The 25,317-nt window shown below is 38.3% G+C and overlaps 1 protein-coding gene across 1 annotated transcript in view; it reads right to left on the minus strand.

Moving 5' to 3' along the window:
• Positions 1 to 25,101, minus strand: part of LOC111150238 (zinc finger DHHC-type containing 13) — a 46,599-nt gene extending 21,498 nt beyond the window's left edge. Inside the window, exons 1-9 of the mRNA XM_022507663.1 lie at positions 24,995 to 25,101; positions 14,790 to 14,935; positions 11,863 to 11,985; positions 9,780 to 9,857; positions 8,099 to 8,243; positions 6,617 to 6,681; positions 5,067 to 5,229; positions 4,698 to 4,823; positions 1,011 to 1,144 (exon numbers count right to left, since the gene is read on the minus strand). Of these exons, the coding sequence (XP_022363371.1) occupies positions 1,011 to 1,144; positions 4,698 to 4,823; positions 5,067 to 5,229; positions 6,617 to 6,681; positions 8,099 to 8,243; positions 9,780 to 9,857; positions 11,863 to 11,985; positions 14,790 to 14,935; positions 24,995 to 25,021 (1,007 nt within the window). The 5' untranslated portion in view covers positions 25,022 to 25,101. The remainder of the gene's footprint in view (positions 1 to 1,010; positions 1,145 to 4,697; positions 4,824 to 5,066; positions 5,230 to 6,616; positions 6,682 to 8,098; positions 8,244 to 9,779; positions 9,858 to 11,862; positions 11,986 to 14,789; positions 14,936 to 24,994) is intronic.
• Positions 25,102 to 25,317: the final 216 nt, after the last annotated feature.

Raw genomic sequence — 25,317 nt, forward strand, 5'->3', positions numbered from 1 at the left:
TTTAAGCAAGGAGAAAAGGCAGAAAATGATTTATTTGCCTTTTTAAAAGACCGCACTGATTGCTAAATGGGGATGAACTATAAAGGGATAAGAGCTGAAGTAAGACCAGATAGGGACATCGGTCTGGGGTGCCGGTCGTGGAGATGGAGAGAACAAACTGGACAAAGGGCAGGAAGGACTTGGTGATGAGCTGGTGGGAAGGGAAGAATCGAAGATGAAAGTAATCCAAGGATGACACTCATTATTCACACAGGGAACCAGATGCCATTTTACTGAAAAATGGAAGTGAGAAAAGACTGGGGTGTGGTATGGTTATTGAGTGATGTGTGTCAGCCATGGTTCTAACCACTGTATATACGTTAACCGTGAAGCAGGGATTGTCACAATTATTATCCACATTTTGTAGATGAACAAAGTGAGGCGCGGAGAGGTAAAGCAACTTAATCAATGTCAGAATGTTGTGTGGTAAAGCCTGACTTGAACCCAGGCAACCTGACTCTTAACCATGACTATATATAATCATGCATAATATTTTCCTAAAAACAGAACCATACCATAGCTACTATTTTAACTACACTTTAGCTACTAATTTCCTACTATTTAATTAGGTTGTTTCAACTATAAAGCATTAAGAGCAAAAACAATGAGCTTAAAATGAGTTTAGATTAAGGAAAAAACATTTCTGGAAAAATGGGCAAAAATGTTTCAGGATATAAAAACAGTTACAAAAATCTTCTCATTATTTACCCAAATCAACAATTCAAAAAGTGAGCTAGGACCTTTATTTTCCACCAACTGCCAATTCAATCAGATTATTGGGTTGACCAATTTGCTTTTAGCTAAATAATATACTATCGAAGCCCTTCCCTCCCACCACCCCTGAAGAATTTTCTGTGTGGTAAGTAACATTCATAGCTCAATAAAAACCTATGATTCTAGCTGATCAACAAGAGAAATAAGCAATCAAATGGAAATGCAATAACCAGCCTTGCAAAGACTAATATACACACCTTGGAAGCAAAGATGTCAGAAAAAACAATGTTAATAGAAGACATCCTTTTAAAAGCCAAGAATCTGAATTGAAGTCCAGTATGTATCCAACAGCCCACATGGTAATCACAGAAAGCATCAGCAGCAGGAAGAGCTATTAAGAGATTGAGAATTTTAGAACCTTATGGATTTTACATCCTAAGTTTCTAACAATGATTAGAAAAACAAAAGAACTACTTCCTAAATGTATAACAATTAATACAATAGCAGAATACAGAGTTTTTTCTTTGAAATTGCTGATTGATAAATATGAAGTCTGAGAAACCACAAATCTTGGAAACAATCTTTTAAAAGACTTAAATGTTATAAAATATTGCTTAAACATGTTTTCTTTCGCTTTCTTCCCCTCTAAGAAATGGTGGTCTTTTAGAAAAGTGTTAATGAGAGCTGACATTTTTAAAAATAATTTCTTTCTAACAGTAACTACAGGTCAGAAAGCATAAAGCAAAACAAAGGAACCACACAAAAATCAATACACCCAAGACTCAATGAGGAGAGTACAGGAGTTCCAGCCTGGACACCAGATGGTGCCATCCCCTAATAAAGAAGGTCAGAGGGAACAAGCCTGCAGAAAAGATGATAGTTTAGGGCATGTGGAATTTCAGATGCCTGTGGGCATCTAGGAGATACCCAAGAGGCAGACTGGAAAAGCAGGTCTATCACCCAGGAGAATATTTTGTACTCATCAGTATATAGGCTGGAAAGCCAGGAATGAACAACATCCCAAGGATGTACAGGTAGAAAGGGGCAGAATCTTGACCAACACAAACATTTAAGGGGGAAAAAGCTAAGTTTACAGAGGTAACCAAGAAAGAGTAACTGGTGTGACCAGAAAGGCAGGATGAAAACCAAGAGAAAGGTCCCATGAAGCCAGAGAAGAGAGTTTTAAGAAAGGAGTAGTTCTCAGTTGTCAAGTGACATACGGAGGCCAAAGACTAAAATAAATCCTCAGGATGCTAATCCTTCAGGTCTATTGGTTGAGTCTATGAACCAACAGTGCAGGTGACTGTCTGTGGCACCGAAGCCGGGCATCACACTGCTGCAATGCGGTCCCCTAACTGCAATACATGTGACCTTTGTAACAGCAAAGGGAGAAACTATACTCTGCCCTATTTTCTTCAATTTTTACTTCTCTAAGTATTGTGGGGATGAACAGTTTCCAATGCTATCAAATCTTTAAAATCCTAAATCTAGGAGTTCCTGGGTGGCTCAGTCATTAAGTGTCTGCCTTCAGCTCACGTCATGATCCCAGGGTCCTGGGATTGAGCCCCGCTTCAGGCTCCCTGCTAAGCAGGAAGCCTGCTTCTCCCTCTCCCACTTCCCCTGCTTATGTTCCCTCTCTCACTGTCTGTCTCTCTGTCAAATAAATAAATAAAATCTTTCTTAATAAATAAATAAATAAATAAAAATAAAATCTTAAATCTAATTTGCATGGCAACATAAAATTAGCAAGTTTAGATTTTTTAAAACGTAGTAAACTTAGAATCTACAGGCAACATAATCTCAGAATAAAAATATGAATTAAATACGGATCTCAAATTTTAACCCCAGACATTAACACTCATAGATGAGCCACAGTATTTATTCACTCAATAACTATTCCAGTGCATACTGTATGCTGGGCACTGTTCTAGGTACTTGGGACATATCACGACTTAAGGCCTTTCTCCCATGGAGCTTAAATTCTAGCAGAAGATGACAAGAAAAATGTACTAAGTGATTTAATAGTACATAAAAGCTGGATCACATAGAGCCTTATAAGTCACGGTAAGGACTTTGGCTTTTATTCTGGGACACAGAGGGAGGTATCACAGGATTCCGAGCAGAGGAATGACAGGACCTGCCCTACATTTCAAAAGATTCATCTGCCTGCTCCGTTGACAATGGACTACAGGTGAGTGGGGCAAGGAGATGTGAGACAACTGTGATAATCCGCATGGAAGATAATGGTGGCTGGACCAAAATGCCACCGGTGGAACAGTGAGAAGGGTCAGACTCTGGAAATACACTGAGGACAGAATTAGCCAATATGTTTTGCTACTGGACTAGATACATGGTGTGACAGAGAAAAGGCAGAAATGGCTGGGAGGCCGGAGTTGCCACCTACTAAGAAGGGAAAGGCTGTGGATGGAATACTTAGGGAGGAGTGGGGCAAAGATCAGGAGTTCAGTTTTGGATATGTTATGCTGGAGCTGCCTATCAGACACTTAACTGGGTAATTCAAGTAGGTAATTTGATAGAGGAGTCTGGAAAGATCTGAACTAGACATAACTTTGGAAGCGGTCAACATATACATGGCATTTAAAGCCATGGAAGTGCACTGGGGGTGCCTGGGTGGCTCAGCTGGGGAGTCTGTTTCTCCCTCTTTTTCTGCCCCTTCTTCTCATTCATGCTCTTTTTCTCCCTCTCTCAAATAAATAAATAAAACCTTAAAAAAAAAAAAAAGAATAAAGCCATGGAAGTGTATGAAATCACCAAGGGAATGAATGGATTAAAAAAGGGGTCCAAGAACAAAATCCTGGGGCACCCTACCAATACGGGGTAGGAGAGAAGCAGAGGGGCTGGCAAAGGATATTGAGGAGTGACAGTTACTCTCTCCCTCCATACATCTGAATGCAAAATTGGTGCGGTATTTGTGATGACCCTCTGCATAGAAATCTGGTGCCCATGAATTTAGAATCGATATGAGGGTATAATTACTAATCATTATTAGATAAGATGATGCCATCTGTCTTATTTGAAAACATTAAAAAAGTAGAATCAACTCAATATCTCATTTTAACAATTTGAATTATATTCACTAATATGACTTAGATTTTGGGGGCCATTCACAAGAACAAGCTGACCTTCCTAACTTTCTCTATCAATTAAGTTTAGAAGAACATCACTCAGAACTGCCAACTTACACCAAGAGTAAACTCGGGGTACATCTGTAGAAATTCCAGATGTTTTCATTTTGTGAGGAGCCATCACATGCTTGAAGTCTGCAACACTTATTTTTAAAGTCTAACTCCTCTGTGTTGAATGTTACTACTTCCTCTTGAAAAAAACTTCAATAAAAACAAGTTCTATAAGAAAATCTTCTACAGGAGCGCCTGGGTGGATCAGTGGGTTAAAGCCTCTGCTTTCAGCTCAGATCATGATCTCAGGGTCCTGGGATCAAGCCCTGCATCGGGCTCTCTGCTCAGCAGGGAGCCTGCTTCCCCCTCGGTCTCTGCCTGCCTCTCTGCCTACTTGTGACCTCTATCAAATAAATAAATAAAATCTTTAAAAAAAAAAAAAAGAAAAAGAAAAAAAACTTCTATAAATTTTCTCTCAACAAGGTATTTCTCCTTTTGTTTCTTTAAAAATCAGTCTGTTTTCAATTCATTCATTAAATGTGGAAGTATGCTATGACATTCACAAGATAACACACAGCTTTAGAGCCATCTAGCTGAGGATCACCAGTAAACTGCTAACAAAATGCCAAATTTCCAACTCTGGGCCATGTGATGTGTGGGAAAGATGCGATTAGCAGATGTAATGTAGCACTAAGCTAATTTCCTGGTTTCGCCCTGGTTTCCTCCCTGATTTACCTTCAAAAACAAACACAAATGAACAAAAGAGTCCTTTTTATGGCCCATAGAACAGAACCCATATGAAAATACCTCACATTTCTGCAGCCACCTCCAAAGTCTGAACTTCTTGTTGGCTCTCATTTTTGCCTCTGTTTTTAGCATGTGAATAATGAGGCGATTTTTATTCTGTAAAGCCATGTCAAGAGGTGTTTCACCCTTAATAAGAGAGAGAGAGAATATTCAGTTATATTTTCTACAGAGTATGGTTGCTAAACATTTGATAAGAAATCAGCAGAATCAAAGACTCAAATGTATTCATTCTGAAAGTAGCCAACTACAGTTCGTGGTTATTTATCCTGTGGTTAATTGAAAATATATGCATAGCTTATATTTATGATGATGTACTAATTTTCTAACTGAAGACATAATAAACTAAGGGAGATAAATACCTGGTCATACCTTAACATTTCGGACATCCAGGCTAGAACCAGCTTCCAAAAGTTTATCGACCGCATTAACATTTCCTGCTGCAACTGCCCAGTGGAGGGGAGTGTTCTGGTGTATTTTATCAACCACAGTGAGAGAAGGATTAAACTTTAAAAGAAATCCAGTTGGTTCTGGTCTGTCTCAAAACAACAAAATACCCAGGAGTTTTAGAGAGATGAATGATTTCAAGGGTAAATGCAAAATTATGAATCTTTTAAGCTAACGTATAAATTGACCAATCAGTTAAGTATTCTGAAAACCAAGAAACTTCTTTCTGCAGAGTTCTATTCCAGGGGCTAATAGGAGAGATGCACCTTTCAAAAAGACATCCAGAAAGTGACAGTCTGCTACACAGATAATATAATTTCAACGTCAATACAATGAAATAACTTCTTTTGTTTTTAACCTTTTATTTTCATGTTGTTGTTCTCTTGGTTAACATTTTTTCTTAAATTGTGAATTTAACTTCGGCCAATGTTATGTTATTTACCTAATTAAAACTAAATGTACAACATTATATCTGAGGCAATAAACCAAAAGCTAACTTTCCATGTTCCCTTTAACCAATTATTAAATAAAACAGGTATAAATAATGTCCTAAAGTATTTATTTATCTTAGAAACCTATGGACTAGCAGGCAGCATTTAATATTTTTACTTTACCATCAATATCTTCCCTTCTTTCATGACTACTCAAGAGATTCTTTTAATAAAGCAGTATTCTACTTACTTATTCTATCAATATCTTTAAACACTATTATCTGACTTTAGTGTTATCACCAGAAAAGAAGAAATGCTTTTTAATAAAACTCAGCATCTAGCCCCCAGCACTCCATGAATAAAATGTAATGGCATCACAACTAACTCAGTTCCTAGGAGAGAGGTCCTAAGTAAAAGTAGAATCAGAAATTAAGTACAACACTGGAAACAAATTCATAAAGGTAAAACTGTAGCAAGTATTTGGACAGAAAGAATACCAGACGTTGACTATCTGGTGGTCATTAATCACATGTGTTTATATAATAGAAAAACTTAAATATGTAAATACTTGATCTAAACACATCAATAGACTATATTCGTAGATCAGTTACAATTATATTTTCAGAGCAGTCAACAATGTCAGAGAGCCTCAAAATGTATTGTTTTCTGAAAAGATTTTATCATCCAGATTTCAAATTATGAGAACATTTAAACTTGAAGCCATTTTTTTAAAAATGCAAACTCAGAAATATAAGTCTTATTAGTAAGTTATGCTATGGAATCTCTACCTGTTCTATAAGGAAATTTTTTTTCTTATTAGTAGCTTTCAAACTATCGGGAAAAAGCTATCAGGAAAAAGAAAATTTATTTCAGTGGTGCCTAACCACAACTACATTAAAAGTTCCTAGCAGTCACAGGGTAGAAAATCTTTCTTTCCTCTTCAGAAAGTATTATCATCTCAACATAGATTAAGATATTTAAAATTACATACAGAGAAATTAGAAGCAAGAATCAAAATGAGGCAATTCAATTAAATATACTTACCCAAGTACTTTGTGAGCTGATAACATCAGAGGTGTCTGCCCATTTAAATCTGTCATATTCACACTCTGTCCAAAAGGAAGAGTCAATCAGACTTACTGTAAACGCAGTCAAAATTCTCTCTTCTCTTAATGGAAGTAGCTCTCTAATACATTCAACATTACAAGAAGGGTTTACAAGAAGGGTTGTGTTTAAAGAAGGGTTCAAATATCATTTGAACAAAAGAATGTTCTGCTTCAAATCCACAGGATAAAAATTCACCGTTTTCTACAAAATATTCTTAAGGGGAAAATGTGAATATATAGTTTAAAGTATATGATGTGAATGGAAGAGAGCTAAGGGGAGGGGGAGAACGCTAATAATCACCATCAAATATAAGAGACTCAAGAGACCTTAGGAATCATCTAGGTTACAACTTAACTGACACAGTATTTCAAACCATCGTGTCTTATGTAACAGCACGCAGTCTTTATGTAAACATACTTCAGGGGATGGTGAAATGTCCATCTTTTCTAAGGCAACTCACCATATTTTTGGACTTACGTTTCAAAGAGTAAAGCATGAAAAATTATTTTCTATTTTCCAGGATATAGGGGGGAAAAAGGAAACCCTATCTCCACGAGGATAAGCTCCTTTTAATAAAATGGCCCAGGTTTGAGGCACACAATAATGATTCCATCCAAGTCAAAGAAAGAGTTTTAGTTACCAAAGAGTCTCTTGGGCCTTGGAGGAATACAACTCAGGAAAGAGCCAAAAGAGAGGCAGACAGGGCTCCTCCTCATATGTCTTCCCAAAATGAGAGCCAAGAGGTTATAATTATTCTACTTCAGTTGGCTAAGTCTGAGAGAAAGTGCTTATTTAAAAAGAACACAATCATTCCAAGAGCATTTGTGCAAACATGTTTCCACACCTGTTATAGGCAAGTCTGCTGATACATAAACTACTTCGCTACCAGAAAGCACATCCCAGACAAGAACAGTGAAACTCCCACCGCCAATACCCTATAATTTAACCTGTGCCATAAATGGATACCTCTTAAGGCAAGTCATTTTTCATGGAATTACTTTAGAGAACAATAAGAAGCACACATTCAAATTGGTCTCCCATTTGGACTCAAATAATGAAAGCAAATGATGGGTTAATTTAGTGATCTGACTACCATTCCTACATTCAACCAGAATAAAAATACAGGCTTTTGAAGTCATGTTTTTGAAAAACTCTGCAAATTACTGGGATCATAAGGAAAACTATTATAGGCTTACACGTTTCAAAAATATCTCTTATATGTTACTGTGCTAAATGATCTGTCCTTTTTGCTCCAATGAAGCTAGAAAACCAGCACAGCTACACTTACTGAGGCTAATATTTGACTATCCGGATATCTTTAACTTCTACTTTAAAAATGAGGACAGAGTATTACTAATCATCCTTCCAATCGCTTCAGCTTCACAACAGCTGGAGTATAAGATAGGTTTCAAAACATACCTGTCCTTTGGAGATGAGATATGCTATAATGGGCATGTGTTGAAATAATACTGCCAGGTGGATGCTGCTGAAGCCTTCCCCATCAATGAGAGTGGGGTCTGCTCCATACTGTAGTAGTAATATGACCATAGGCAAATGCCCTTGTCTGTAAAGAGAGGATAAAAATTATACCGTTTTCTGTAGCTTGCAGAAAAACTTCAGGGAAAAACTGATATCACTAAGACATGAGAGATTTTGGTTCAATATAAACAGTATTTCCTAATAGACTTTTAAAACACTGGAGATTCTCTAGACATATTTCACTTTAAGGCTCCAAACTTAGAGCTATCTATAAAGTCCTTCTTGAGTGCTGGTAATACACTTAATAACCTCCCAATCTACTATAAATCTTATGTTGCTACCACATATAAGTAATAACTTTACATGACTAATGCCCAAAATGAAAACTTTAAAACCACTTAAACTGCATTGTTGCTATTTTAAAAAACAAGAAATAATGATGAGTCAGATACAATGAAGTACAACATTCACAGACTACAGGAATACTGTGATAATATTATTTATTCTTAGAAACTACATACTTTTACACTTGATTGTGGCTCATTTTCCATGTAAAGCACTGTATCTTGCTAGCTTAAAAGGGATGAGTTAACCTAGATTCTTCAAAATTCTTGGATATGGAAAAAAGATTTCACTCCTTTTCTTAAATGCACAATTACTCATTTTAGTTTTGGGTTCATGCCAACCCCACCAACCAGAGACTGGGATTAAAGTGACAGATGAAGAAATTATTAAGTATCAAGACATAGCGTCTGGGTGGCTCAGTAGTTAAGCATCTGACTTTGACTCAGGTCATGATCCATGGGTCCTGGGATCGAGCCCTGCATTGGGCTCCCTCCTCAGCAGGAAGCCTGCTTCTTCCTCTCCCACTCCCTCTGCTTGTGTTCTCTCTCTCACTGTCTCTCCGTCTCTCTCAAATAAATAAATAAAATCTTAAAAAAAAAAAAAAAAGAAAGAAAAAAAGAAACCCCCCTTAAAAAAAAAAAAAGGTATCAAGATAGGCACATATCAACTACAGCTTCAAAAGCCAATATATAGCAGAGAAAAGAACTGACTGAAATGGGTATTAAGGAGGGTACTTGTTATGATGAGCCCGGGGTGTTGTATGTAAGTGATGAATCACTGAATTCTACTCCTGAAACCAATATTACACTGCATGTTAACTAACTGGAATTTAAATAAAAATTGGGGGTGGGGGGAGAACTGAGTTTACAGTTCTCTGAACTATAGCTTTATCCACGTGATCAGATATAAAGATACTTATTTTGATTATAAGGAAATATAACACACATACTTGAGTTTAAGCATCACAGTAGAAACCTAAATTAAACACAAAAACACACTATCTCTGGAAACTCTTTGAAACTATAATTTTTTTTTTTAATGAAGAAAGGGAAAAAAGGGAAAGAAAGCCTTTCAAATGGTCTATAACAGCAGTTTCCAATATGGTAGTTACTAGCCACATGTGGCTATTTAAATTAGTTAAAATTAAATAAAATTAAAAATTCATTTCCCTACTTGCATTAGCCACACTGGCCAGCACAAAACAAAACACTTCCATTATCACAGAAAAGTCACTTTGATTCTGAATAGCACTTTCAGTATTCAAAAAAATCTTTACCTGATGGCCCAGTGAAGAGGAGTCGAATTTAAATCTCCACCCAACTGATCTACTACAGCACCTTTTGAAATATAAAACCTATTAAGAGCAGACATAAATGAAAATAAGACTTAAAACTAAAAATTCATGATGAGAAAGAAAACATTAGTTTTTCCTTGTAATAAATACACGAAAACAGAAATTATAATAACCCTCTCTAGAAGCACTCAGACCTACATGAGATTCAAGGGATTCACATACAGCATCAAACAGATCCCTGGTGAAATATTCTCAGCATTTCAATAATGATTCCTGCTGTCAGGAACATTCCATTAGAACTGACACATCAAATGCACGATAACTACTCACTACATACTCTAATTACCCAGAACTCTTAAAATGGTTTATATTCAAAACATTTAGGATCACACATTCTACTTAACTTGCAAGAAGAAAGGTGAAATTATGTCACTTTTAACAGTTTAGAATTAGAATTACTAGGTGGGATTGAATTCTAAAAATAAGTAGTAAAAAATTAATTCAAAATCCTTTCAGAAAAGTTAGACATTTTGAGTACTTGGCTTTCTATTTTGGGGTCACAGGTGTGATACAGTGTATCAAGTAAACCTAGAAGGTAAAGAGACTTATTTTCTTTTGTGGTTTACAGGAATTATAATATTTATAATTATTATCATTATATTTTATAATATTTATATTTTATTTTATATCCATATTGTATATAAAATATACTATATAATATATAATTTTATATATTTTTCTATATATAATATTCTATAAATATATTTTTTTCTATATATAATTTTATATGTATTTTCTATATATTTGATTTTATATATTTTATATTTATTATATTTTATAATATAGCAGCAGATAAAAATATACAGCAGATAAAAATAATTTTATTATATTTTATATAAAATACATATTTTATATATTATATAACGTATAATATTTATTATGATATTTTTATGATATAATTATATTTATAATTATTATAATTATAATATTTTAAAGTTGTGCTTCATATATCATATTATCCAAATAGTATTCTAGTTTATTTCCACAGAAAAGGTATTTGCCTGTGAGTATAAAGTATGTTTATTTTAGTATATTTTAAATGTTAGTCCATTTTTATTTTCTTAAACACCAGGATTTTTAAATATTATATAATACAAAAATACACATTCACATGCACACATATATTTTACATGCTAAAGTATAAAATAAAGAAACAAACCAAAAAACCCTGGGTAGGCAGCACCACTCTATGAAGGGGAAATACTTTATACAACTTAATACATGTCTACTTAAAAATGTATTCCGTATGTAGTTTAAAAACGGTTAAATCATTCCCCTACCGATCGACTCCTACTGGGATTATGACAAAGTGCAATATGTTAATGTTTCTCCTAAACTAGATGAAACTTTCTGTTCTAGTCTGAGACAGTTTGTTATGCTTTTCCCTTTCAAAAAATGATGGGGGTGGGGCACCTGGATGGCTTGGTCAATTGAACACCCAACTCTTGGTTTGGGCGAAGGTCATGATCTCAGGATCATGAGACTGAGACCCGCATCAGGCTCTGAGCTCAGCGTGGGGTTCGCTTGAGACTCTCTCTCCCTCTGCCCCTCCCGCTCCCTCTAAAATAAATAAATCCTAACCAAAAAAAGAAAAAAAATTTTTTTGGGGGGTGCCTGGCTGGCTCAGTCAAGGGCACACAATCGCTGATCTTGGGGTTGTGAGTTCAAGCCCCACGCTGGGTCTAGAGCTGACTTAGAAAAGAAAAACAAACACAGAAAAATGTTAAATTTCACTGCCTGAAATTTATCTTTACAATGGGCCCCCTTGGCTTTATCTTCAATTTTTCTTTTAGGGTCCAATGAGAGTCCTGGAATGGATGATCACTAAGGTTCTTTTCAACACTATGATAACCGATGTGTGGGGCACAAAGTTTCAGGTGTTCATTCACAATAAAAGATGACAGATGGCACAACATTCATACTTGTACTTGAAGAAAAAGACAAATGAGGAGAGATCTAGAATAACAAATACACACTTAATTAACACACATATATCCCATCTTACCTTACAAGATCCAGCCTGTTGTTAATAGCAGCCCAATGAAGAAGTGACACATTTTCTTTGTCCGGTTGCCTGACATCATATCCTGCTTCTACCAATTCTTTACAACGTTCAAAAATCCCGTATCTCAAATTTTTTAAAAAAGCATAATTAATACCATTAAAATAATTTCAAATACCAAAACCTCTTCCTTTTACCATGTCTTTAACCTTTCAGTTGACACAGAAGTACAGTAATTAACAAAGACATACACAGAGGGCATACTGTTAAGCCAAACAACAAAAGTAAACCTTATTTACTAACTGACCAGATCAACCTACTTGGGAGTTGAACTTGATTTTCCTAATTAAACTTCAACATTCACATTTCCCCTCCCTTCAGTAAATTTCACATTATCCTCTACTATATGCTAGAAATGTATAGTGCTGATCCCTGACTACAATTCTCTCCCTTAATAAGGGAGAGAGACTAACAGCAAACTTGGAATGGGATAAATTTAACAATACAATGTAGATATGGTATAGTTACAGCAAAGAAAGGAAAGACTAGCCCTTCCTGGAGATGAAGCATGATATATGTGAACTGTTTCACAGGTTGAAGGAAGGCATCTGAGGCCAAGGAAACAGACTGGACAAAAATCAGAGATGAGAAATTCCATGATGTTCAGAGAAATATAAGCGAGTTAGCACAGCAGAAACATAAAGCATTAAAAAAAGGGAATGGCAAGAGACAAGGCTAGAAGAGGTATGCAGAGACTGCGTGGGCCTTCTAGGCCATGCTATGCAGTTTAGACTGCTTAGCTTAAAGGGAAGCCACTGAAGATTTTAAAGAGGAAAGCATACACACTTTGAGTTTTAAGAAGATCACATTAGTGGTAGAATGGAAGTTAATTAGAAGAGAGTGACTCAGGGCGCCTGGGTGGCTCAGTCGTTAAGCATATGCCTTTGGGTCAGGTCATGATCCCAGGGCCCTGGGATTGAGCCCCGCACTGGGCTCCCTGCTCATCGGAAAGCCTGCTTCTCCCTCTCCCACTTCCGTGCTTGTGTTCCCTCTCTCACTGCCTCTCTCTCTCTCTCTCTCTCTCTGTCAAATAAATAAATAAATAATCTTTTAAAAAAGAAGAAGAGGGTGACTCTTGTACAGAAATACAGGTGAGAGCCAAAGAGAACCTAAACTAAGAGATGGAAAAGGAGGGATGGACTTGAGGAATATTTAAGACTGTTACTAAATTACCAGAATGGGAAATGTCTCTTCTTAATGTTATAGTAATTTTTAAAATCATTCATTAGCTTTATTTCTTTCTAACGGTAACTATTAAGTCTCCAACAGACCATTTAGCCTTTCTTTCAGACTTCTTTCCATTTAGAAGGACCCGAATGTTTCAATAGGCCCTCAAGGGTCAAAATCACATTTTAGATTAAATAATTTCTGCCTTACCAAAATGTGTAGGCTTATCAGTCTGTCTTTATGGCACTTTCTAAAAGACAGAAATACCTGTTTGACAATGCTAAGTGAAAAGAGGAGTTAAGAGAGTGAACTGTTGACAATGATACATATATTCATATTCTCCAAGTTTTAAATGTCAACTTTAACATTTTACTGAAAAAGAAATACTTCCCTTATGTGAGAATATAAGAGTACACACTAATGAGGATTTAGACAATGTACATATCCTAGTTCTCTTTGGTCCTTTCCAAATACTACCTAATTATATTCCCACAACCATTTAAGAAGGCCCAAGACCTGGAGGAAATTTCAGGAAAGATATAAAATGCAAGTTTTTACTGAGATTACCTGTGAATGTTGCCTAATTTCTTACATTCATCATAACAGAGCTTAACTGACAGCAGATAAACATTTAAATGCTTCTATGCTAATTAAAGAAATATTTACCTTAAGAACCATTCTTACCTTCATATAAAAATAAGAATAGCAAATAATATTCACCTAAAGGAGCAGTTCCAAGGGCCTCTAGAGTTCATATAAATTAGTAATCAGAATACTAAAATAATCATCGATTGTTTTTAAACATAAATAACACATTAGTCTTTGTTAAGGCTTAACGGGCTAATTAATCACCAAACATCTTTGCTTTTAATAGAAATTATATCAAGTTAATGTGATAACATTAGTTCCTTAATGTTGATTGAAAGCTCTGATGGACAGATTTGTATTTGATTACAGTAGTCAATTAATGAAGCCTGACAGACAAAATATTTCAAAATATGTTCAATGGCAAGAGGCGGGTTGGCTGTTAATGAACAGTGAGATCCATGAGGGTAAAAATGTTAGAAATGAAAAAAAATGTTAGAAATGATTTAATGCAAATATCCACATATGGAAATCTTAAGGGGAAACTTTCAAAACATACTTTCCATTTTCAGTGCAAGCAAATAACCTGCTGTATGTTTCAGGTAGTCAGAAAACCTATTTTACTTTACTGACGTTCTTCCAGTGCCTCTAATACAATAGGTGCATAGAAAATACTCAATAAATAACTGTTTAAAATATCCATAAATGTGTTAGCTGATATTTCTCCCATCCCACTTACCTATTTAGGTTGTAGTACATTTTTAAACACTCAGATTTGTGTTTCAAACTTATACATTTAATATCATTTATAATCATTCATTCACTCAACAAAGATTTATCCAGCACCTGATACAAGACAAGAACTATGCAAAAGCACTGGGACGACAAGGATGAAAACGACATGCTTTTGCTAAGAAGCTACTCTTGACTTAATGGGAGAGACGGGTAATCAAGAGTGAATCAGGTGCACTGCATCAAATGCTCTGACGCTGGCAGGACAAATATGTTAATGTTGAAGTATGAAGTGAGGAAGGTATATACTGGGCTGCCATGAAATGCACAAACATTATTATGATTCAACAGAACACAGGACAAAAGGAAACACTGGGGAGACTTACTGGGTAGCTTTTACAATGTCACAGTTACTAGAGTCCTCTATAAGAGGAAGAGCTTCTCTCGCTTTAGCAAGTTCTTTGCTTTCAGATGCACAGATTCCATGTCGACCAAATCCTGGACGGTGGGGGCCATGGCTGTGATTCCTGCACTGAAGAATAAGAGTAATTTGACATAGCATAGTAGGAGAATTAATGTCACATTCAATTACATAATGAAGCATCTGCTACTGTCAATAGTATCTATTTATGTTCTTAAATGAGAATTTCTTCCAGTCTTACAGGTATATCCTAGGAAAGATTTTCATCTTAATTCTATTCACTAAGATGAGATGCTCATTATGAGAAAATTCCAAATTATATATTTTGTCATAAAACAAAGGTCATTTGCAAAGGCACAAATATACAAAGATAAGAATGAATTCAGACTTCTCACACTTAAGTGCAGACCAGAACACAATACACAGTTTTAAAGAGCTGAGAGAACCGCAAACCTGAAACACCAGCAAAACTATTCTTCAAAAATGGGAGTGAAATACATACTTTTTGAGACAAACAAAAGGTGAGAAAGTTGCCAGCAAACTTATACAAAAAGAAATGATAAAAGAAGTTCTTCAGGCTTAAATGAAAATAATACCATATGGCAATTAAAACAATACAAAGGATCAGAGTACCAGACCACACAAGTAACTATGTATAATTATGTGGGTAAGCATAACGGACATTTTCTCATTTTTTAATTTCTTGATAATTGTAGAAAAGTGGAAGTATACTTGCCAGTATACTTGTAAAAGATGTTGAAACAGTTACAAGAGATACTATAATAGTATTTACAGGTATGCAGTGATAAGGAGTATAATGGTAACCCAAGGGTAACCTCTAAATAAAAAGGTATAATAAGGGGCACCTGGGTGGCTCAGTGGGTTAAAGCCTCTGCCTTCGGCTCAGGTCATGATCATAGGGTCCTCGGATGGAGCCCTGCATTGGGCTCTCTGCTCAGGGGGAGCCTGCTTCCCCCTCTCTCTCGGCCTGCCTCTCTGCATACCTGTGATCTCTGTCAAGTGAATAAATGAAATCTTAAAAAAAAAAAAAAAAGGTATAATAAGCCAAGAGCAGAGACAAAATAAAATATATTAAAGACACCCAATTAATATTTTTTTAAAAGGCAAGAAAAGGGGTTCCTGGGGGGCTCAGTCAGTTAAGCATCTGACTTCCGCTCAGGTCATGATCCCAGGGTCCTGGGATGGAGCCCGACATTGGGCTCCCTGCTCAGCGGAGACTCTGCTTCTCCTCCCTCCTACCCCATTTGTGCTCTCTCAAATAAATAAATAAAATCTTTAAAATAAATAAATAAATAAAAAGGCAAGAAAGGTAGGAAAAAATGAACAAAGAACAGAGAAGAAAAAAGAAAAACATACAAGATGATATATTTTCACCTAACCACCATATTGAAACTCTACTGGGATACTGCTTTGTGGTCACACCCTCCCGCTACCTCAACTTCTGCCAATCACTGATACATTCTTCATCACTAGTTTCATCTTTTCCAGAATGTCATGTAATGGAATTCTAAAGCATATAATCTTCTAAGATTGGCTTCTTTCACTCAACATAATGCTTTCTGAGACTCAATCCAGTGGTTCTGTCTTATTAATAGTTCTTTCCCTGCTGTATAATATTCCATTACATGAATGTATCACAGTTTATCCATTCAAACAATCCAGGCAAGTTGTTTCCAGCTTTTGGCAATTTTAAGTAGAGCTGCCATAAACATTCATGTACAAAACTTTTGTATGAACATACGTTTTTGCTTCTGTAAGAGTGAGATTGCTTGGCCATCCGATGATCTATGTTGAATTTACAAGAAATCGCCAAACTATTCTCCAGAGTGGCCGTACCAGTTTGCATTGCCACCAGCAATGTATGAGAGTTCCAACTGCTCTACATGCTCACTGGCACCTGGTATGGTCAGTGTAACAGATAGGTAGCAGTACAGCATCATGGTCTTAATCTGCATATCCCTAATGGCTGAAGTTGAGTATCTTCTCATATGTTTATTTGCCATCTGTATATCTTCTTTGGAGAATTGTCTTTTACCCATTTTTTAATTGGGCTGTTTTCTCACTGTTAAGTTTTGAGAGCTCTTAACATTATACATTCCATACAAGTCCTTTGTGTCTCGATTTGCAAATATTTTCTCCCAGCCTGTAGCTTATTTTCCCATTTCTTAGAAGTCTCTTTCATATGGCAAACATTTTAATTTTGATGAAGTCCAATTTAGCAATTATTTTCTTTTATGAATCATGCTTTGGGTGTCACTTCTAAGAACAGCTATCTTGGCACCACAACTCCACTGTTCAAAGAGGAAGTTCTCCTCCCCCGGAGTTTCAGGCACCTGTGCTGCCAGGAGACCTCCTTCTTGTTCCTTGAACTTGAACTAGAGGGTTTCTCCTGGAGCGCTCTGTCTCACTAATCCTTACTTCGATGGTTCAAGTTTAGGCATGGCAGGGAACAGGGAAGGAGACCAAGTCGGGGGGAAAATGTAAATTAGCTCCTGGTTCAGTAGTTTTTTGAATTCTGGTCTTTCCTCCCCACCTACTGTTACGATTTACTTCTCAGAATCCTTAAATAGCTGCTACTTACATTCTGCCCAGTGCCTTCAGTGGGACAGGTAAATGCTTACTCCACCTTACTGAGAACCAGAACCACAAATGCTCTTTTGAATAGTGAGTTCTGCTTTATCTGGTGAATTCAACCTCCCTACTTCACACTCCTTATAACCAAGCATACTCACACACAGCTAAAAATAAACATATAGGTAGTTAGATTAAAACAGAAATAAGAACATTACTTTAGGATTCTTTTCATCATGTCACAGCAATTATAATTATATCCGATTGGAAGAAGACAAGCTGTTAAGGAAGAGTTGAACTACAGTCAGAATTACTACAGTTTAGTCATTCCTCCCACCTCTTGTGACAATTCAACTTTTCTTTTTATTAAATTCTTAAATTTCTACCTTGAGGATGAAGGACAACCTATTTTTTAATAAAGGTCTGGGTAGTCCTGAACTTAAATCAGGACACTGACATTAATGTGTCAGTAAACAGCAGATTAGTTAAAATTGACAGAGTGGTCAGTCGACCTTTCACATCAACATTATTATTTTTTTTTAATTATAAATTGAATCACATTCATTTTAAAGATCTGGCAATATAAAACTGAACAAAGGATAAGCAAACCTGGACTATTTTCTTTCCAATCTTGTAACAACAGAGATACTATTATTAGGAGTTTGGTGTATCCCTACCTCACTGTGTATATAGTTGACCCTTGAACAACAAGGTTTGAATTACACGGGCCCGCGTACATACAGATGTTTGTTGATAAATCCAGCATAGTACTGAAATGTATTTCCTCTTCCTTATGATTTTCTTAACATTTGCTTTTCTCTAGCTTACTTTTTGGTAAGAATACAGAACATAACACATATAACATACAAAATATGTGTTAATCAACTGTTCTCGTTATCAGTAAGGCTTCCAGTCAAAAGCAGGCTATTAGTAGTTGAGTTTTTAGGGAGCAAAAGTAACATGAATTTTTTAAGTGTGGGGGGGTCAGCGCCCCTAAACCTGGTGGTGTTGCAGAAATGTAGGCTGATTTCAGCCTTCACTTCTATAAAGAATGTTACAATGAAGAGCATTTGTTTTTCCAGCAATAAATTATTGTGTATATATGGCATACAAAGTGTTATGCTAGAGGCATGAAAACCATCAGTGTCTATCTTCTAGGAGTTTAAGTCTAATAGAATCTAATAGAGACAAACAGAGTAAAATGATAATGGAAGGCAACATGAGATTAAGTGGCAAAATTGGGTGGTAAAGACTAAGGGACAGGAGGTACCTCCTGTTCACATCATCACTTTTTGCCGAAATCTTAAGCAGAGTAAAACCTAAGAAATGATTATATAAACTCAAAGCCTTTTTGAAGTCAGTGGTCTCCAAAGCCAGGCAAGGCCACTCAAGGCCATATATGCAGTGATCCACTGGGCAATGGGAGAACATGGTAAAGCTTCTATTATAATGACTTCTATCTTTTTTTTAAAAAGAGCACATCACAAGTATTTACAAATCCAGTTCTTTAAGCTTTACTAATTTTAGCACTGCCAGCCTCTTTTGATTTGTACATCAAGCAAGTCATCCTTACGGTCTGTTTACAAGGTGACTTGGAAGTGGAGTAAAAGTTCCACCACCCACAGGGCTTGACAGGGTGAAGTGATGCGGGAAGAAATGGCACTGGACAGAAAGTGCTCGGCTTCTAACACTGTCCCAGATGACTGCAGCCTGTTCGGGGCGTTGTGAAAGCAAGGGAAAGTTCCGTGTAGTGCAGAGAGTACCCTGGTCAGCTGTGTGGGGGAGTCTAAGGTACCTGCCATATACCTGTCCCAAACAACAACACAGTGGAGGAACTGTCCTTCACACCCACCTGTGCTCCCCGTTCCTTAGAAGGGCAAAGGCGCAGAGGGTGTGGCAGGGATGGGAGGGCAGACCTTCAGCATACTGCAGTATACATCAGGTTAAGTTAATTTTCAAGTAAAATCATCTAATTTTAACTAAGTTACCCCTCCCAAAATAAGCATGTGGCTTACACTGAAGGCCAAGAAGTTGGACAACAATAATAGCGTAAGTCCAAGCAAACAAGAAAAGGCAAAGCTGACACTTCTATGCATATCTTCAGTATTGCCTGAAGTAACAACAAAGACAATCTAACGTGATTTAACAAAAAGCCAGCCTCCCTCCAAAAAAAAAAAATCAAAATTATCAAAGAGACTAATTTGAAACAGGTTTCATTTTTTTTTTAAAGATTTTATTTATTTATTTGACAGAAAGAGAGAGAGAGCGATCACAAGTAGGCAGAGAGCTCGGCAGAGAGAGAGAGGGGGAAACAGGCTCCCTGCTGAGAAGACAGCCCAATGTGGGGCTCGATGCCAGGACCTCGAGATCATGACCTCAGCCGAAGGCAGAGTCTTAACCCACTAAGCCACCCAGGTACCCCGAAACAGGTTTCTATTTATTATCTTTAATTCAAAACCTTACCACGAGTATATACTGAGCTATCAATCAATGAATAGAATTCAGAAACATATTGTCAAATCTTACAATAACATGCCCCGGGACGATACAAATTCAGCAAGGAGCTCCTGCCCCAGCCCCCATGTACCTCGAACAGACGGAAGCAGGACTTGTAAAGTCCCAGCCGACCACACAACACAAAGTCAGCCCATCAGTGGAGCGATCAGAGTGATCAAGTACCAACACGTGAGGACAAACTGCAGTCAGTACCTGGGTGATTTGGACTGTGCGTCCGGAGCCAAGCTCCCGGCCAGCTTGGAGCGCGGCTTCATTTATCATTCCACTAATCTCACCATACATGATGCTTTACAAAAATGACTATTTGGGATCCCACTTTTCACATTATGATAGGGTTTTACTTTAGGGTGCAAGCTCAAAACTGTCACTGATTGGAACGCATGATCAAAACAGCTTAGAGACCACAGCTCCTTTGCTCTAGACATCACACTTCCCAAAATTTTACAAGAGCTACAGGTGAGGAAAGGAATGTCCTGCTTTCAGGGAGGTCAACTTTGGAGATAGTCACATAAAGTTGTTTAAGGAAAACAACCATATATTCCTATTGCCAAGACTGAAGCAAAGTTTATGTCAAGATACTAAATCCTTTTTAGAAATTAAGTGTCCAGTTACCAAAAAAAAAATTTTATTTTTTTTTTCTTAGTATTCTCTAGTTGTTTCATTTTTACCACATTGAAATGAGAACCCCTTGAGAATAAGGCCAAAGTCTCAGATTTCATGCGGGCTGAATGATGGTGGCTGATCATCTACCCTATTTTTGGCTTCGGTTTTTACATTTGTAAAATGGAAGGAGCAGGTCAATATGGCTACGAAGTTCCTTCCACGTTAATGCTGTATGGGTCGAAGAGGAGCTGTTACAACAGTCATTATTAAAATGTGCACTGACAGAGCCTTCACATAAACAAACACCCTTTATGGTGGTGGAAGCTCAACTGCCACATGGCTGCCTGCAATGTTAAGGTAACAGAAAAGGGGGGCGCCTGGGTGGCTCAGTGGGTTAAGCCTCTGACTTCAGCGCAGGTCATGATCTCAGGGTCCTGCGATGGAGCTCCATGTCAGGCTCCCCATTCAGCAGGTAGGGGAAGCAAAGTCTGCTTCCTGTCTCCCTCTTTTTCTGCCACTCTCCCCACACATCTTCTCTGTCTCTCAAGCGAATGGATTTAAAAAAAAGGTAACAGAAGAGACTAAGCAAATTCTCAAATTCTCATGATACTAGCAAACTGATAAGAGTTTTCATTCAGGGAAATGTAAAGAACACCTGCTGTATACCAATCACAATACAATCCCCAACTTACAATAATTCAACTTGGGATTTTTCAATTTTATGATGGTGTGGAAAAAATATGCATTCAATAAAAACCGTACTTTGAATTTTGGTCTTTTCCAGGTCAAGTGATATGTTGTAGGACACTTGTGGTGCTAGGCAGCTGAACTGAGCTCCCACTCAGCCATGCACTCACAAGGGGTGAATAAGCAATACGCTTTCAAGCATTGTACACACAATACAACCATTCTATCGCTTTCAGTACTATATTCAATAAATTACATGAGATGCTCAACACTTTAGTAACAGGCTTTGTGTTGGATGGATTTGCCTAACTGTAGGCTCATGTAAGTGTTCTGAACACATTTAAATAGCTAGGCCAAGCTATGATGTTCAGTAGGTTGGGTGTATTAAATGTATTCTCAATTTATGATGGGTTTATTGGATGTAACCCCTTTATAACTCGATGAAGATCTGTACGAGGTAATTAGGGAATAAGACACAATTCCTGCTGCAATCCATCCATCCATCCATCCATCTGGTATTTACTGAATGCCCTCTATGTGCCAGGCACTGCTCTTGACACAGGGATATGACAGTGAACAGAACAGGCAAGATTCAAAAAAAAGCAAAAAGGATACCAAGAAAGAAACATGTAGCTAACTTAATACCCTCCTTCAAAGGGGAGTACAAGATACTATGAAAATTATGTAAGAGATAAGTGGATACATCTGGGGTGATTTTTACAACAGAGTCCCTAAATTCTTTGATACTTCTCCATTAAGAGGAGAGGTTCTGTGTCCCTTCCTCTCAAATCTGAGCTGTGTGACTGCCTCACTAATAAAATCCCACCAAAGTGACGTTCCACCAGTTTGCGGGCCCAAGCCTGAGAAACTGGCAGCCTGAGATGTTCTGTCTCTTGAGATGCTCACCCTTGGAACCCAGCCACCATGCTGTGCAGAGGCCCAGGCCACATGTAGGTGTCCCTGCTAAAAGTCAACATCAACTACCAGATATCTGAGTGAAGACATCACTAGATGATACCAAACCCAGATGTTAAGTATCCCCGTTTATGAGTCTTTCTAGCAAAGGCTCCAAACACAGTGGGACAGAAACAAACCATCCCTGCTATGCCCTGTCCAAATTCCTGACACAGTCCATGAACATGACAATGGCTGTTTTATACCTCTACGTTTTGGGGTGGTTTTTACACAGCAATAGAAAACCAGAACAATTTAAGAAAAAAGAAAAGAGAAAGAAAGAAAAGAGAAGAAAACAAAACAAAACGATAACAATTTTAAGATATAAGGGGTCATACAATACTTTTCACATGGAGATATCACGAATCATATGATTTTTCTAAATAGTAAATAAGTACCATTAAAGTTACAGTGGGCATTAACTAAAGAGAAACTCCAGATCTAGAAATCATATATTCAAACTCTGATAAGGGTCACTATCATGCCAGATTATCAAATAAAACAAAGAGACAATGGATAACCATTAAAATTTCTCATGACATTAACAGAAGTACCAGAGTTCAGTTTCCGAGTTCACTCACTGGACAACTGTTTGCAGAGTACCCACCAATGCTAGGCACTGTTCTAGATGCCAGGCACACAGCAGTCAACAAAATTGATAATCGCTGCCTTCATAGAACTTACGTTCAGTGGAAGGAAGGAGACAACAAACAAAACAAAGTATGTTAAATGGTATTAAATGCTGAGGAGAAATTTAAAAGAAAGGAGACTAGGGAATGTTGCTAGTAGGGGTAACGATGAGGAGGGGTTGCGCACTGAGCTGACATTTACATCAAAACCTTCAAGTGGTGGGGAATTAAGCCACGTGGGTATTTGAGGAAAGAGCACTCTAGACAGAGTGAAGAGTAAGTACAAAGGTCCTGAGACCAATGTGGTTTGGCAAGCAAGAAAGTAGCTAAATAATGAGGTGAGAGAAGAAACTCGTGGCCAGATGGCATAAGCAAATGCCCACAAAACCCAACAACACTGAAACTGGAATCAGGAGAACCAAATTCAACCACAGCAGGAATGTTTTTGTCTGTTTTATTCACTGATTTATCTCCAGCACCTGTAACAGGGCCTAAGACCTAGTAAAATGAAGTCTTAGCTCAATCACTTAGCAGCTATTTGACTTTTAGCAAATGATGCCGACTTTTTGAGCCTCAGTTCTAATCTTTAAAACTAGAATAACAATCCCTCCCCACCTCACAGGGTCACAGTGATCAAGAATGGGGAAATATTTTGTAAACTGCAGAGCACCATATACAGATGAGGTCTTTACTACGGAAAAACAATTATTATCATTATGCTATTATTATTAAACAACAATTATTATGAACAATGACTACTCTACCTTGCCCCATTAATTTCAACCTCTGAATCATTCTCTTCCTCCATCTGTCATGAAATTGGGGCAGGGCTATCTTCCCTTCAGCACGAGGGAGTGGACTTCAAGTACTTGAAGGCTTTTGTAAATAAGTGGCAGTAATTAAGATATAAGAGTTTCTCCTACCAACTTTTCCTTGAGAGTCTCTGAGAAAAAAAAAAAAGAGAGAGAGAGAGACATAGTTTCCATGAGAAGATTCTACACCTTTTGTAAAATCCAGTCAGCTTGCAAAATTTTTTTTTCTGTCAAAGTGCAAGGATACCTAATATGAAAAGAACAACTTAAATTCTCCACATGTTTTATTCTTTCTCTTAAACCTACACCAGACTGTTGAGGACAGGAAGGCGGAGCATGAAAAACACTCTAAGGATTGGAAAGAGTGTTTTTTTTTTTAAGAACCCAACTCCTCTAGTCATCTCAAACGGCTTGGATCCCATTAGGGACAGAAAATCTAGTACCGAACTCACTCCAACTGAAGACAGCTTCAGTTTGCCCATCAGTACATATCATCTTCTTAAGGATGCTTCAATTCCAAAATAAAATAATGCATATAAAAGCATCTGGCATAAGCTAAGCACTCACTACATGTTGGCAGAATCTGGATATTCTTCATTTATTCAACAAATATTAAGTGAACAGCTACAACATGCCTGTCAGCAGTCTACGAACTGGAAAGGGGGCATAAGGAAAAAGGACAAAAATCTTTTTCTCTTGGAACATCCTCCTGTTATCTGCTGTAACGTCCCCCACTGGCCCGTTCCGTCCTCTGGAACTACAACTGGCTTCTGGTAGTATCCCCTCCACAGAACAGCGTCCTTTGAGGTTCTGCGGAGAGCTGTCACGCACCTCTTTTCACCCACCTTTCCCCAGCCTAAACTAACAGCCTCAGTTCTTTGAAGGAGTACGCAAGGATGTGGGAACAAGAACCAGAATAGGGCTGGGTGGGGCCAAGGCAGGTGTCCAGGCAACTCCACCGAAGAAAGAAATCAAGAGAACCGCACGGATTCCAGGCCAAGGTCAAGACAGGCTGGCCCAACTCAGGTGTGTCACCTGACACCTCTCCCAGGAACGGCCACACTCCCTTCCCAGGCCCCTCAGCGGTCCCCGCCAGGCACCCGGGTACCGGCCCCAGGGGGCGCCCTGGGCCACCGTGGAGGATGGCGGGCCCGTAGGGCACCCACCCGTACGTCCTCGCCTTTTCTTTCCGGTCGTCTCGGAGAGAATTCCCAGCATCATTCTCGGTGTCTCCATGTTTCCTCCTCCCCAACCCAGGCCCCTCAGTCCCCGGAGGCCCCTCCTGGGAGCCGCCTCACACCTACGCCCTCCCTCTCTCTACGGCCGCCGCCGCCGCTCTCCCCGCCCCAAGACTGCCAGCGCCAGGCCGCACTCACCTGCGAACCCAGCCCCGGCCCCTCCATCTCGCCACTGGCGGCCGCGACACGGCAAAGTGGCCGCAGCAACCCGCGAGCCAGCTCGCCTCGAGCCGCCTTTACACCCACTTCCTGCTTGAGGCTCCGCCTCCGCCGCGGCCCTGGTCGAACCCCGTGCTGCCAATCGCCCTCGGGAGAGCCAATCCCTGAGCTCTCTTAGGCTGAGGGCGGGACTTTTCGGCTGAAGCTAATGGGAAACCGCGAGTCGCAGGCCCCGCCCCTGGCCCAACCCCGCCCCTGGCCCAACCCCGTCCCTGCCGTGTGCTTCCAGCGCCAGGCCGAGA

The sequence above is a fragment of the Enhydra lutris genome, unplaced genomic scaffold (assembly GCF_002288905.1).
Source record: "Enhydra lutris kenyoni isolate GAN:26980312 unplaced genomic scaffold, ASM228890v2 scaffoldscaffold22, whole genome shotgun sequence".
In the NCBI taxonomy this organism is placed as follows: Eukaryota; Metazoa; Chordata; class Mammalia; order Carnivora; family Mustelidae; genus Enhydra; species Enhydra lutris.